The sequence below is a fragment of the Medicago truncatula genome, chromosome 1 (assembly GCF_003473485.1).
Source record: "Medicago truncatula cultivar Jemalong A17 chromosome 1, MtrunA17r5.0-ANR, whole genome shotgun sequence".
NCBI lineage: Eukaryota > Viridiplantae > Streptophyta > Magnoliopsida > Fabales > Fabaceae > Medicago > Medicago truncatula.
Genome location: NC_053042.1, coordinates 44,372,472 through 44,386,594, shown reverse-complemented (window position 1 = coordinate 44,386,594; position 14,123 = coordinate 44,372,472). Strand labels below are relative to the sequence as shown.

At 34.8% G+C, this 14,123-nt stretch overlaps 2 protein-coding genes and 1 pseudogene across 2 annotated transcripts; 1 reads left to right on the top strand and 2 right to left on the bottom strand.

Moving 5' to 3' along the window:
* Positions 1–309: 309 nt before the first annotated feature.
* LOC11406933 (uncharacterized) lies at positions 310–3,271 on the bottom strand. The gene is made up of 2 exons (XM_013613805.3): positions 1,508–3,271; positions 310–1,101 (listed from the first exon to the last, which is right to left on the bottom strand). Exons 1-2 carry the CDS (start codon positions 2,929–2,931, stop codon positions 1,095–1,097), a joined length of 1,431 nt encoding a protein of 476 aa, XP_013469259.1. The 5' UTR covers positions 2,932–3,271; the 3' UTR covers positions 310–1,094.
* A 2,372-nt stretch (positions 3,272–5,643) lies between these two features.
* On the top strand, positions 5,644–6,569 carry LOC11422935 (zinc finger HIT domain-containing protein 2-like; annotated as a pseudogene).
* A 375-nt stretch (positions 6,570–6,944) lies between these two features.
* Positions 6,945–10,763, bottom strand: LOC11415181 (leucine-rich repeat receptor-like protein kinase PEPR1). The gene is made up of 2 exons (XM_003591633.4): positions 7,507–10,763; positions 6,945–7,400 (listed from the first exon to the last, which is right to left on the bottom strand). The coding sequence occupies exons 1-2, from the start codon at positions 10,445–10,447 to the stop codon at positions 7,075–7,077; spliced, it is 3,267 nt and encodes a 1,088-aa protein (XP_003591681.1). The 5' UTR covers positions 10,448–10,763; the 3' UTR covers positions 6,945–7,074.
* Positions 10,764–14,123: the final 3,360 nt, after the last annotated feature.

Below are 14,123 nucleotides of genomic sequence, written 5' to 3'. Positions count from 1 at the left end.
CAAAACAAATTGTCACTCTGAATTAGTTAAGATTTCAGCTTCTCATATGTCCATGAAATTGCTGATTATAAAGTATACAACAAGCAGTGAAATGTTTTCCTATGTGTTTGTTAATATCATAGTCTCACTTACCAATGTCAGTATTTTTTTAAAGTATTTGTTTAAGAGAGTTTCTACTCTCAAACTAAAGTATTATTATTTTTTTGGAAAATAAAGTATTCTTTGATTCACAATCTTTTCAAGTCAGTTATATCTTTCTTTAACTCCATTGTTTCCAAGCAAGCGCTACTGTACTTTTTCCAACACTGGTTTTTGTAAATCAAAGCAATACCCAAACAGGTTATATAAATGAAAAAATTTAGTGTAGACATAAGATAAGAGTATGGGTGAATACTTCACTATCTTTCTTATGTTTAACAATAGATAATAAAAGACAGCAAAACAGAAATTAAATTCTAACCCTCTGCACTAAGTCCCAAAAGAATCTGCTAGTAAAGATCAGGTGCTCTGAATCTACATTCAAGATCCAAGCTGGTACTTATCATAAAAAAACATATCCCAGTTGGTACCAAACTATGCTAGTCACAACTATTCTCTTCATTCATAGTGATGGAAAAATAACTTCCCGGAGCGATTCATGAAGGATCTGATATACTTCAACATCTGTTTTCTCTTCAGGAATGCTGACAATTTTAAATAAAAATTTAGGAACAATATGGAGCCTAATCCAGCTAGAAAGAGAGCGGTTTTCAGCAAATATGTTTGCCCTCAAGCATGATAGTGTCCTTAACCATTTCATGTTTCAACCGTTCAAATCATTTTTCTTTTGTTGATTTTAAAATATGGCTACATAAGCTTTGGTGTCACCGGTATCTTTTCGAAGAATCTGGAAATTTATGTAAATACTTGAAGTTCAGTAATTTTGTGTTTCCTCAGTAGCCCATTTATGAACGGCTTTGGAAAATCATTTGATTTACACAGGCCTTCCGGTCGTCATAGATTGAACTTCATTAGGAATCTTCAAATCTCTTCACAAACCCATTATTCATTTTTGATCAACTTGTTGCCTTTCATATTAAATTCAGCCACAACATTCATGTACTGTCATTCATCAACAATCAGCCATAAAGATTATCAGTCTTTAAGAACAATACATTGTTATCATTATACAAAACTTAGACCAAGTTAGAAACTTTGGGCTATAAATAGCCATTTATTGTTACAAAATGATTGACATAATCGATGAGAAACAGTTTAATGTTCGTCCAAGAATGCATACACCATTTCCATAAAAATTGTCAGAAACAAAAAGAATTAAGTATTGATTAAACTATTTTTCAGTGATTAAAAGTTGCTTGTAGCTCAATCATTCCTGAGAAGTCTACACTCTACACTATGTCCCTCTTAAAAGCTCAATCTCCTTATGAGTGAATCATAAAAACAGTCTGGACTCGGAGCAAAAAAGCTGTGGTCGAAACAAAACCAGAAACTCTTTAGTTCTTCTTACCTTCCTAGTATGTTTTGTATGTGGTCTGCAACAATGTCTGCCACAATCTCAGGTGAGAACTGTCTTATCATATCCTCCCTCGCCTTTCTACCTTTGGCTTTAGCCTCAGCCGGATTATCCATCACTTGCCTCATAAGAACCTGAAGTTTATCTTCAGAAGGTTCAGCCCAAAGATGTCCCTTGAATGGACCTTCCATCAATTCACTCATTCTATCTACAGGCAATGGATAGCTGTTATCTTCTGTCAAAAATTCAGTCGGTCCTGACCAATTCGTAGCAATCACCGGCAATGACATTGACATAGCTTCCACCAGAGGTCTTCCCCATCCTTCGCCTCGTGAAGGAAGAACGAAAGCATCTGCTGCCTTGTAAACCCTTGGCAATTCACTTTGTGCAATGTGTGTATCAATAACATAGACCGAAGCCCAACCACTAACCGGTTCTTCAAAACCAGAATTCTCAACGAAATCCAAAATTTTGTTCCCAAAATCCCTCTCCGTATGATATGGATTTGTTAACAAATACAAAACAACACTATCGTCTTTTGAAAATTCCTTCAAATATGATTTCAACAACACATCCCACCCTTTCCTATACTCCCACTTGAAGATACTCAAAAACACAAAACCCGTCTTCACTTCAGAACCTAAAATCAGTTTCCCCGTCGAATCAAGATCCAACGCCTTATACTTATCAGGATCAAAGAATTTCACATCAATAGGTTGAACAATCTTCACCACCTTGGAAGCATTAACACCACTTTCAATAAATGTAGCCTTATGAAAATCAGTAGGAACCCAAACATAATCCATTCGATTACACCGCTCGACATGTTCAACATTCACTCTATCAGTCTCAAACATAGTCCTACCAATCACAGCCTTAAAGTGACGGTAAAAAGACGGCGGACACGGAAAGGTGTCAAACAATGGAGGGTACCAAGCACCAGGTTCACTATGACAAATCACAACAGTCTCATTCATATTACACTTTGTTTGATACAATTCAACAGCCAAATTCTTCATATCTTGTGGCAAACCCTCCCAAAAATCCAAAGATTCAAGATCACCATGATGCTCAATTGCTAACCTAAAAGACTGAATTTTTGTATGACCATGAAGAGATAGAATGTAAGACCAACCTTCTGAGCTATACCCACCACCTGAAAGAAAGGGAGCCATCCATAGGAGACAATGGGAGGGTGTGGAAAGTGTTTTTGGGGGTGTAAAAAGGGTTTTTGATTTGAGGGAGAATTTAAAGTAAAGAATTTTGTAGTAATTTGTTGTTGTGAAACCTAATAAGATTGCTGTGAATAAGATCAATAAGGGGATTGTTTGAAATGCGAGTTTTTTGAATTTTGATTTGATGGGGTGGTTTGGTGGATCGGGAAGAACATGGTGGTTGTTTGATTCAAAGGAATTCATGATATGAGTGTAGGGATCAAATTGCTACAGAGAGAAATAAAATGATGACATGTCTAGAGAGAGAAGAAAGGAGTGAGAAACCTGTTGGAAATGGAAGAGAGAAGAGAAGTGTTGCACTCTTCGTTAGTTTGTGATTCATTGGATCTCATATAAGAACTAAGAATAAGGGCTTATTTTTGTATTTCTAATTTGTCCACGGTATGCATATAAGATATGTTTGTAAAATGTTATTTTGATGTTGGATTAATATATGATGAAAGTAACCTTTGATGCTCATGTCTGTTTTTTATTTGGATTGGAGTCTTTCTTGGTGAATTCTAGCATTTGGGCAGAAAAATATATGACCATTTTTGCTTGTGATAAAAACTTTTGATTATGTACCATGAGTATATACTGCTTCTTTGTTAAATTGGTGATTTTTGGAATGTATGGTAGCTGGATAAGAACCTAGTTTTGGTGTTAGTACTTTAGATTCATGACTTATGAGAATATCATGTCAATGGGATGTAATATCTTTGGTAAGCTTTAAAACGCATCGTATAAATTCAGGTTTATGATTAGTGATTGAGAAGTAGAAGGTTTTAAGTCATTCGTTGAATACTTAAGTACTAAAACTTACAAAGTAGGCCTAGGTTGAGACTAAACCCTGAATACTAGAGACTCAGGTGTAAGAGCAGCAGCTGGGTTCGTATCATTAACCAATTGTTTGAGTGCGGCGGAGCAGCCCTTGATTATCACTTGGTTGGTGAGCTCATATATTTTTTACTTATGATAATGACATTCAATTAAATAACTTCCTAGCTTTATCCCAAAATGTAGAGTTCGTTATTCAATGCATTGGGCTCTATTAAAACCTAAATTTCAGTGAAACATTTGACTAAACCTCCAAATCGGTCCCTGAACTTGAAGGATTATGCCCCTGTACTATTAGTCCTGCAATGGAAAGAGAATCCCCTCTTGAGGTTCCAAAGAGATGTTTCTGTCATTCAAATTAGTCCAGGCAAGATTGCTTGTTACATAGCGAACATGCCTCGGTGGCACTATAACTTCTAATGTGGTGACAGAGGAATAGAACATCATGGGCTAACAATAACTTTTAACGCAGCAAAACTCACTCAAATCTCCAAATCCAGACTCCCCCCCTTCTCTTCTTCATTTCAGAGTTTGTTGTAATCAAAGCTGTCTTGTGGAACGAGTGGCCAATGTCACCAATCATACACACATATAATACAGGTTTCTCTTGCTGCGTGATGAGTCCAGTTTCTGGTTTGATTTTCCTATGACTCTGTGGGACTGGCAGCATAAGCCCACATCACTATCCATCTCCCTCTTTGTCTGAAGATCAACATTCTGTAGCTCCTCCTACTCACATGTCATAGCGTACCTTGGACTACTGTCCAAGAGAAATCAAAATGTCATGTTTTCAAGACAAGGAGCCCAAAGAAGCATGAAGTATCAAAATTCACAATGAAAATATGGCCTCATGCCCATGCATCATCTGCTTGACAACATCCTTATTAAGAGAGAATTTGAAAATTTAACTGAATTAGTGTTAAAGAGAGAATTTGATTGTAACTGAATTTAATTTTGTAACTGTCACTTTGTCGGTTATTTCTAGCTGACATAGTTACCAGACGCTAGTCTATAAAGCTCTAAGAACTGCAGTTAGCAGTGCTCACTGTTCAGTGACAGGGACTAAGGAAGTAGGATTCACTTACTCCTACCATACACGAAACATGCATCATTAGAAGCACTTGACCGATAATTATTACAATGACGCCTATTTTCCTTTGTGTTATCCCCATAAGATGGGTAGGGTTTTACAGAGAGGGGCAACTGGCTGAGATACAGAGAGAAACTCGAGAGCGAAGATCAATTGAGGTTTTTTAGGCGTGTTATCCCACTGCTCATCCGACCCTTTCATAGAATAAGGGTTTCCTTTTATTATTTTCAATATTAGGTTGACAAAAATCTGAAATATCCCCAAATGAATAAGATGGGCTACCCTCCTCTCTCAGCATGGCATTGTCATCCCATTGTCCCAGTATACCTGTTGCGGTTGCCATGTCACGTGAGAACCCTCGTGCCATTCTAACAGTCAGACTCATTATGGATCTAATGTAGTAAATTTCAAGAGGCGGATTCCACAAAAAAAGCGTTGCACTACCGATTTAAAGGGAGTTGCCATCAGTTTGTTTTTTATTTATTTTATTCTGTCAATGAAAAACATCTGCTTGCCTTTTTTATTTGTTATAGGACCACTAAATGTTTGTGACTTTGTAAACAAGTTAATTTTTTAGAAGATGGTTTTCATAATGCTGAATGATGTACAGTCAATGAAGCATTTAGTCTATGTAGATTTTAGAATCACCGCTGCCTAGCATTGTTAATCACTTATCGGATGTAATTTTGTAAATAAATTATCACATCATAAGTGAACTCTTATTGTTTTGTGTTTGATTATGTTGAAAGAGTTTTTGAGGTCATAATTTTTAATCCCCAAGTATACCAATAAAGAAGGGTACTAAATTTCTATCTGATTGTTTCTCAGCTTTTGAAGATTCAGCTTTGTCCGAGGAGACGATGGAAAACATAATGTCTGGTATGTTCCTATTGAATACATATCCTTTATTGAGTGTGTCTTATAACTACTCTACCCCGACACCACAAGTAAAACAAATTTTTGTCTATCCAACGGTTGGGTGAGACTGATTTTATTTTCATTTCCCTACAGGACAAGAAATCGATTTTGACGATTTATCTCTTCAAGAGAAGAAACGATTTCATAGAGCTATTGCTTCCGGGGAATTGAGCAAGATGGTCTCACCATGGGATCCATGGTGGTCAAAGCATTCCGCCAGAAAAATCCGTCTCAGTAAGGAAGGAACTCAACTTCTTCAACCTCTTTCAGAGCAGGAACCGGTAGATGAAATTGGAAGTAACGAATTCAGTGAAATTCCTCTCGGCCCTGAAGTTCCGCTACCTCCTCTAAGTAAGCTTAGTTTCTAGGAACCATCACCCCTTTTAACTGTTCACCTAGTGGATATATTATGCAGCTACTGCTTCACTCGTTGCCTCTGCAATGGTGATTGGAGGTCAGATCCCATAGGGTCAGTCATGTTTGTATTGAGTCTGTCCTCAGTTTTGAGTCAAGGTGGTCAGCCAGAGACTGTACTGGAAGCTCTCACTCATTTCTTGGAGAAGGTATGCTCTCCACCTTACAGTACACATGGGGGGACTGCAATTTGGTTTAGGTGTTATCGATGATGTGAGCAGTCTACCTTCACTGGGAAACCCTGCTATGGTGTGTGCCCTTTGCGACATGCGTCGGCTGATTCATGAAGGAGAAAAGGAGGTGAAATCAGAAAATCCAAGAAAGGAAGATATATTTCATCATGTGTTGGGTTCATGAGCAGCCAGATGAAGCCTGGTCTTCTTTAGCAGCCACTGTAACTGCACAAATGACATCAGTCACGGAATTTCAGTGGAATATTTATAAGGCTGAAAAATTGAACAATAAATCATAAACCAAAGGAAAATGTTTAATCGAGGTTATTGAATGAATTAGGCATATTGTTATTCCCTTACCTGCTAACCACATTTATTTATCTTTAGAGGGTATGGAATGGAGACTTGAAATACTTGTCCTGCTTATTCTAAAAAAAAAAAAAAAAAAGTTGTTCTCAACGTAGTTGTGTACTATTACTATATACCTTTTAGATAGAAATCTGCATGTTCAATATTGATAATGTAGGCAATCCATCTCTCCAGAACTGATTACTTGATGCGGTCACTTATGTGCGAGTCATTAAATTTGGTTTTTTTGTATCACGAGTATCTTCATTATTATGTTCACGAGTTGGAAATCCTGGGTACAAACCCGGACAAAGGAGAAAAAAACTATTCTAACAACTAATTACTAACATGTCACTAAAAAAAAAGGGTGACATTTTTACAAATTTAATGAACTTATTTACAAAAATCTAAAAATATAACTTCTAATCAAACATTGGTACGATAATACAAAAACTTCGTATGATAAAGTAGAAACAATTGTTCATAAGAAACAAACCATTTACTATATAAAATGTTTCCGTGATTTACAAGCTGTGTATATATTTGGTGTGTGTATCATCTACAAGACTACAACAAATGTTTTATAACATCTCTCATTGTAGGTCTCCGGCGTGGATCCCTTTCTGTACATCTCAAAGCCACCAAAAGCACATTGGTTACTTCTTTCATCACTTTATTAGAATCATAGTTAGATATCTCATTGGCAAGTTCTGAATCAACAATTTCATCAACAACTCCTGTTTCCTCCCACAAAGATCTCACCCAAGTAACTATATCCATTCCTTCCATAAATGATGGATTTATTGCCTTCTTTCTTGATATCAACTCAAGCAAAACTACTCCATAACTGTATACATCAGACTCCTTTCCCATTACTGTTGTATATGCATTCTCTGTCATATAACAATATTTAAGCATTAGTCCATATAATAATTATGAAGATAAAAGAATTTGCAAATAAAAGATGCAATCATCTTATTGATAGTGTAGAAGAATTACCTGGTGCAATGTAACCAAGTGTACCAGAAACATTTACTGATTGTGTTGAGGAAGAACTGGAAGACTGATCCAAAATCTTAGAAAGACCAAAGTCAGCAACATGAGGCTCCATTTCGGAATCTAAAAGTATATTGCTTGTTTTGATGTCTCTGTGAACTATGACAGGATCACAGTCATAATGAAGATAAACCAATCCTTGAGCAATTCCAACAGCTATCTTATTCCTGACATTCCATTTTAAGGATTGCGGCGGATTCTTCTCATGCAAAACTTCATAAAGGCTTCCATTTGGCATGAATCTGTATGAGATTAGACCATAATTTTCTCTTAGCCAAACACCTTCCAGTCTGACCAAATTTCTATGCCTAATCTTTGAAAGTGTTTCAACTTCTCTTAACATGCTTACTCGTTTTCGTTCATTTTCACCAAATACAAGCTTCTTCACTGCTAAAATATTGTCTGGACCTATTGCAGCTTTGTAAACAACTCCTTCAGCTCCTCTTCCTATAATATACTCATCATTTAGATTCGCTGTAGCTTTCATCACTTTCTTCAAAAGGTCTGAAGAACCATCTTCCTCAGTGATAACGGCTTCTTGCTTAGACTTTCTAACTAAAAATATATAAATTAGTCCAAGCAAGACCACAACAAGTATTGAGGATCCAAGTGCTATCATTACAATTGCAACTTTGCCGTGGCCTTTTGATTTTGTGCCATCGTGATTGCATAGTTTTAAATTGCTGCTGGGTAATGAAAGGCTAACACACAGGCCGGGATTGCCCAAAAAGGATGAAGAAGAATTTGATAACTTCGTCAGTTGTTCTGGTACAGGACCTTCAAAAGAATTGTATGAAATGTTCAATTCGGATAATGATTCGAGCTCGTCGAGAACTTGTATGCTTCCTGTCAAATTGTTCCAAGATAGATCCATTTTTAGCAAACTCTTCAGGTTTCCAATCTCCCTTGGAAGCTCACCTACTAGTCCATTAGCACTAAGATTTAAGTCATACAACAAATTCTGCAATTGTCCAATTGATTTAGGAATGTTTCCTCCAAAATTATTTCCGTCGAGTTTTAACTCGTTGAGATTTTCAAATGCTGACAAGAAATCCGGGATTCCCCCACTAAAACGATTCTCTCTGAGAGTCAAACTGGTCAATGCTGTCCAGCTCCGAAGACTTGATGGAAACGAACCATTAAGGAAATTGAATCCCACATCAAATACACTCATTTTGGTACACTTTGAAAGTTGATGTGGCAAAGGACCTTCTAAGTTATTGTAAGAAAGCTTCAAACTCTGGAGATTCAGAAGGTTTCCAAGCTCTAAGGGTACAAAACCCGTTAAGCTGTTCATGGACAAATCTAAAAGAGAGAGGTTTGTGCAGTTACTCAAACTTGATGGAATTGTTCCATTGATATTATTGTTGCCAATGCTCAAGTATGAGATACTCGGATTCGTTTCGAAATCAGGAAGAGGACCAGTAAAATAATTATCTTCAAGTTTCAACCTTGTGAGAGTTGTACAACTTCCAACATCCGAAGTTATCCTTCCAATAAATTGATTTTCACCCATATTCAGCTTCGCTAATTTCTTTCCAAAACAAAGATTTGGTGGGAGAGTACCATTAAAATTGTTAGACGTGAAATCCAACTGCACCAAACTGCTATTAATTCCTAAGGTTTGAGGTATAACTCCAGAAAATTGGTTGTTAAACAATGAAATGTTCTTGAGATTTTTGAGCTCAGTCATCTCCACAGGTAGCTCCCCCATGAGACTATTATTATACACAAGAACATGTTCAAGGCTTCGAATTTTCCATATGCCAAGTGGAATTTCCCCTACCAGAAGGTTTTCATACAATCTAAGATCGCGTAATTTACTCAATTTTCCTAATTCACTAGGAATTTCTCCCTCAAGTTCATTGGTATACAAATGTAACATTTCCAATGACTTGCAATTACCAATCTGTGGAGGTATATTCCCAGACAAAAGATTCTCTGGAATTTCCAGAATAGAAAGATTGTGAAGCAAACCAAAGGTTGATGGTATGTTTCCATCTAATTTATTCATTGCAGCATAGAACTCTGTTAGACCACTACAATTACCTAAACTTGATGGAATACCACCAGTAAAATTATTGAATGAAAGACTCAAATAATTTAAATTTTTGCAATTTCTCGACCCTAATTGAATGGCCCCTCCAAGATTATTATGATTGAGACTTACATAATAAAGTTCTTTTAGATTGTTTAGACTCTCCGGTAGAACTCCCTCCAATCGATTCGAGTCCAAAATTAGGTAACTCAATTGACTGCAATTTCCAATGGATTTGGGAATTGTTCCTGACAACTGATTACTCTCAAGACTTATCACAGAAAGGTTAGCAAGGTTTCCAATACCAACGGGAATTGAACCATTTAAACTATTGTTATTGAGACGCAAATCTTCCAAAGGATTAATTTGAAACAAGGATTGAGGAATTTCACCTCTGAAACTGTTTACAGAAAGATACAAGTACTGAAGCATGCTACAATTGCTTAATTCTGAGGGAATTTCACCACTGAAATTGTTTTCAGAAAGATCCAAGTACTGAAGCATATTACAATTGCTTAACTCTATAGGAATTTCACCCGAGAGATCATTGATTGACAAGTCTAGTAATTGAAGGTGAATCAACTTTCCAATTTCAGGTCCTAATTGACCTGAAATTGAATGATCACTTAGGCTTAGAGATGTTACATTTAGGGAATCATCACTACACTCCACTCCTTTCCATGAACATGGAGTGGAATGAGAGGAATTCCATGTGGAACTTATGTTAGCAGGCACAACAGTCCAGTGGCTCAAAAGTGACAACAGAGCCAAACCCTCAAAGTTCAATGCAGAAGTAACATATAACAATATAGAAAAGCAAAGAAGAAACACATATAGATACCCCATAAAAATAAAAACAATGAGGCACAAAGAGAAACAGACTATGAATGTTGACCGGAACAATTCTTAACCAGACTTTAACGAACTATATAGATACTACTAGAGCCTCTTTATATAGAATCGGAGAGTTGAGACAAAAGAAAGTATGAATGATATGGTGGCAAAGTTTTAAGAGGGGAGAAACACTTACCTTAATGCAAGGTGCTGTTTTGGGCTTTTGAATCTGTTATGGAGTTGTGAGTGCAAATGAAGTATAATAAAAATAGTTAGGAGCTTAAAATGATGAAATTTTGTCCTTCTTCATATATTATATTTATATATAGTGGCGTGCATGATTTTGGAACCATGCAATTATGAGCAATGAGATGACCAGATTTAGAAGTTGATTGTTGAATAGATTCAATTGTCAAAGGGAATATTGTAATGGTCAGTTGGGTGCCCACTTGGTACAAACAAGACTGACTCCAAGAGCAATGTTATGCAATCAACCACTGTTTTAACAAATAATAAATAAATGATTTCTTAAAATGTAACTTTGGTTCTCTATTTTATCTCATTTTCGATTTTGGTCTATCTATTTATAAATTCAGTATTTTAGCACCTTATTTCTAAAATCATTGATTTTTCCATCTATATATTTCAAGATAGGATTTTGACAGCGTGACAAGGGATCCCATTTGTGTGACATTGTGGTGGAAATGTCACATGACATTGCCGTACTACAATGTGACACATAGGTTTCTTTGCTTTCTTCTCTCATTCACGAGACCTTTTTATTTTATTTAAAAATGAGAAATCCACGTGCCACATTGTGGTTGGGTAATTTTATGTTATATTCCCACCAAAATGTCACACAAGTGAAATCCTATGATAAGTTATGCTTGTCACATCTAAATTGATAATATGTAAATGAGTTGTTAATTGAGAATTCACTAAGAAAATATTTTAGATAAAAATTTAATTGATTTTGTGATAGAAATTATGCAAATTTTGATGAAATATATTACTACTAGTTTTTAAGTATCAATCTATGTATCTTTCAAAAAAAAAAAAAATCAATTTATGTAGATATTGTCACATCATCAACCAATATTTGCATCGTCAAAATTCAACTTTAAAATATATCTTTTAAACTTATTTGAGTTGGTCTAGTGGTATTGGATTGAGACTTTTAAGTACGATCATTGCAAAATTTTAGGTTCAATTCTTCATGTTTTCAATTTTGATAGGTTAGTTTGCCTTCTTAAAAAAAATCTCCTAATAGTTAGTTAGTAACAATTATTGATAATAAAAAAAATCATCGAATGAGACGATAACCACTTGTGTTTTTTATTACTGTTATTGATAAAAACAAACTATATTTGTTAATAATAGTTAGTTAGTAACTAACTAGTTGGTGACATGTGAAGCAAGTTACTACATTTTAGCTTATGAGTGTGTTTGATTTGTTAAAAAAATAGTAGAAAACATTCCAAATATCACTAGAATGTTGGCCCTCGCTCTCCATTTTAAGATTAAAATGAGTAGTGTGATCATACCACACTAATACACTGATTCTCATCGAAACTCCACAGTGTTTGACTAAAAGTAATAATAGGATGGTGACTGAAAGCTCTTGTATTGCACCTCTTCCACCCTTTTTCCGTTAAAAAAAATCTTAAAATTCTACTTGATGTCATTCATAGATAGATAACTTTTGGTCAACTTGGAGCTTCAATGTCATGATCGGGCATGCTTACAGCTGTTTTGCAATACAATTATTTAGTATACTTGTCCATGTTCACACCTCAAATGTGAAAACTCAAAACTGTCTCAATAACTCTTTAACTTCAATGTAGGAACGTTGAATAGGAATATCTTTATCTTTTTTTGAAGTCAGCCATATTTGAACGTTAACTATGTTAATCAAATTGTGGTTAAAAATGCAAATGATAAAGCCCCCACTGTCTGTCTGCTGCGTTGGATGATCATCTTCATCCAATATTCCGTTATATGTTAATGTGGGTTTTAGCCCGACTTATCCATATTTGCGGCTTATCCTTAAGAAAGTCAGATTAATCTTGAGAACTTCTTCTTTTGTGTGTTACATAATCCCTTAAAATTAATAAGGAGTTTTAAAACTTTTAAATCCATGTAAGCTTTGGGTAAAACGGAAAAATAATGAGGAACATACGTGTTGAATACGTCAACAATGGTCCGGGACTTGGAAATTGCATTTCACACGTGCTCTTGACCAAGACAAAAATATAAATATTTAATGAAGAAAAAAATCAACTTTTTAAGATTCAATATAATGTTCCTTAAAAAAAAAAATCAATATAATGAATGTATAATTTACTATAAGATAATATTTCTCCATTAGACTTCTTATTAAGTGTACATAGGATAATTGTCAACATTTTCTTTATTATATTAAAAATGTCACCTCTTTGTTCTTAATACTATACTTATATTGGGAGTAATTTTTTGTAGAGACTGGTCTCTTGAGCCTTGTGGGATCTAAATGGCGGCAAACTCTCTTTAAGAGTTTTAACGTTGTTGCATGACCAAAGCTGAATTCAAACATATGATCTTAGTTAAGTTAGAACACACATGTGTCACATCATCTAACGTTATTGGTACTTCACATATTAACAGTAGAGTTTTTCTACTTGCACCCTAGTTAATCATGGTTGCACCTCAAAATGACAAGATTACCCTTTCATAAAATTTAATCTAAAATTTAGTTGAAGTAGGTCATATAAACTGAGTTTAAGTGTATATACTTAATCTCAATTTAAGTAGGTTGATGTAAACTGAGATTAAGTAGGTCATGTAAACTGAGTTCATGTAAACTAAATTTAAGTAAGTGTACCAACTTAAACTCAGTTTAAGTAGGTTCATGTAAACTAAGTTTAAGTAGGTCATGTAAACTTAGTTTAAGTAGATCATGCAAACTTAGTTTAAGTGTAAATCTAAAAGTTCAATCTTATTCAATGATTATACGTCATCTCACTTTAAGTATGCACATGTAAACTCAGTTTAAGTAGGTTCATGTAAACTTAATTTAAGTAGATTCATGTAAACTCAGTTTATGTAAGTTAGGTCATGTACACTCAATTTGAATTTAAGTAGGTCATGTAAACTCAGTTTAAATAGGTTCATGTAAACTCAGTTTAAGTAGGTTCATGTAAACTCAGTTTAAGTAGGTTCATGTAAACTTAATGTAAACTAAGTTTACATGAACCTACTTAAACTGAATTTAAGTTAACCTTGCCAATGTAAATTAAAACCGTAATCGTACAGTGCATCAGTGCAGTTGAAGGAAAAAAATTGAAACTAGCAAATAGAAGAAGAAATTCAGTTACTTATATCCAATTGAGTATGGATGAAAAATATTTTAATTCAATCTTTAATTTTCACGGAGATTGATATTGAACATCAAATTGTTTGATCGATCGCTTTGTGGGGTGAAAGAGGGTGAAACTCATTGACAATGAATAAAATTAGGGTTTTAAGAAAATTTATATAAAAGGGCAATTTTGGTATTATAAAAAACTTTTAAGAAAATTTGGGTGTAACCAGAAAAACATGGGGTGTAAATAGAAAATATCTTAACAGTATTATATAATTATTACATAGTATTATAATAAAATTTTCGAGAAAACATTTACCCGTATTATATTCATTCAAAATAATCTAC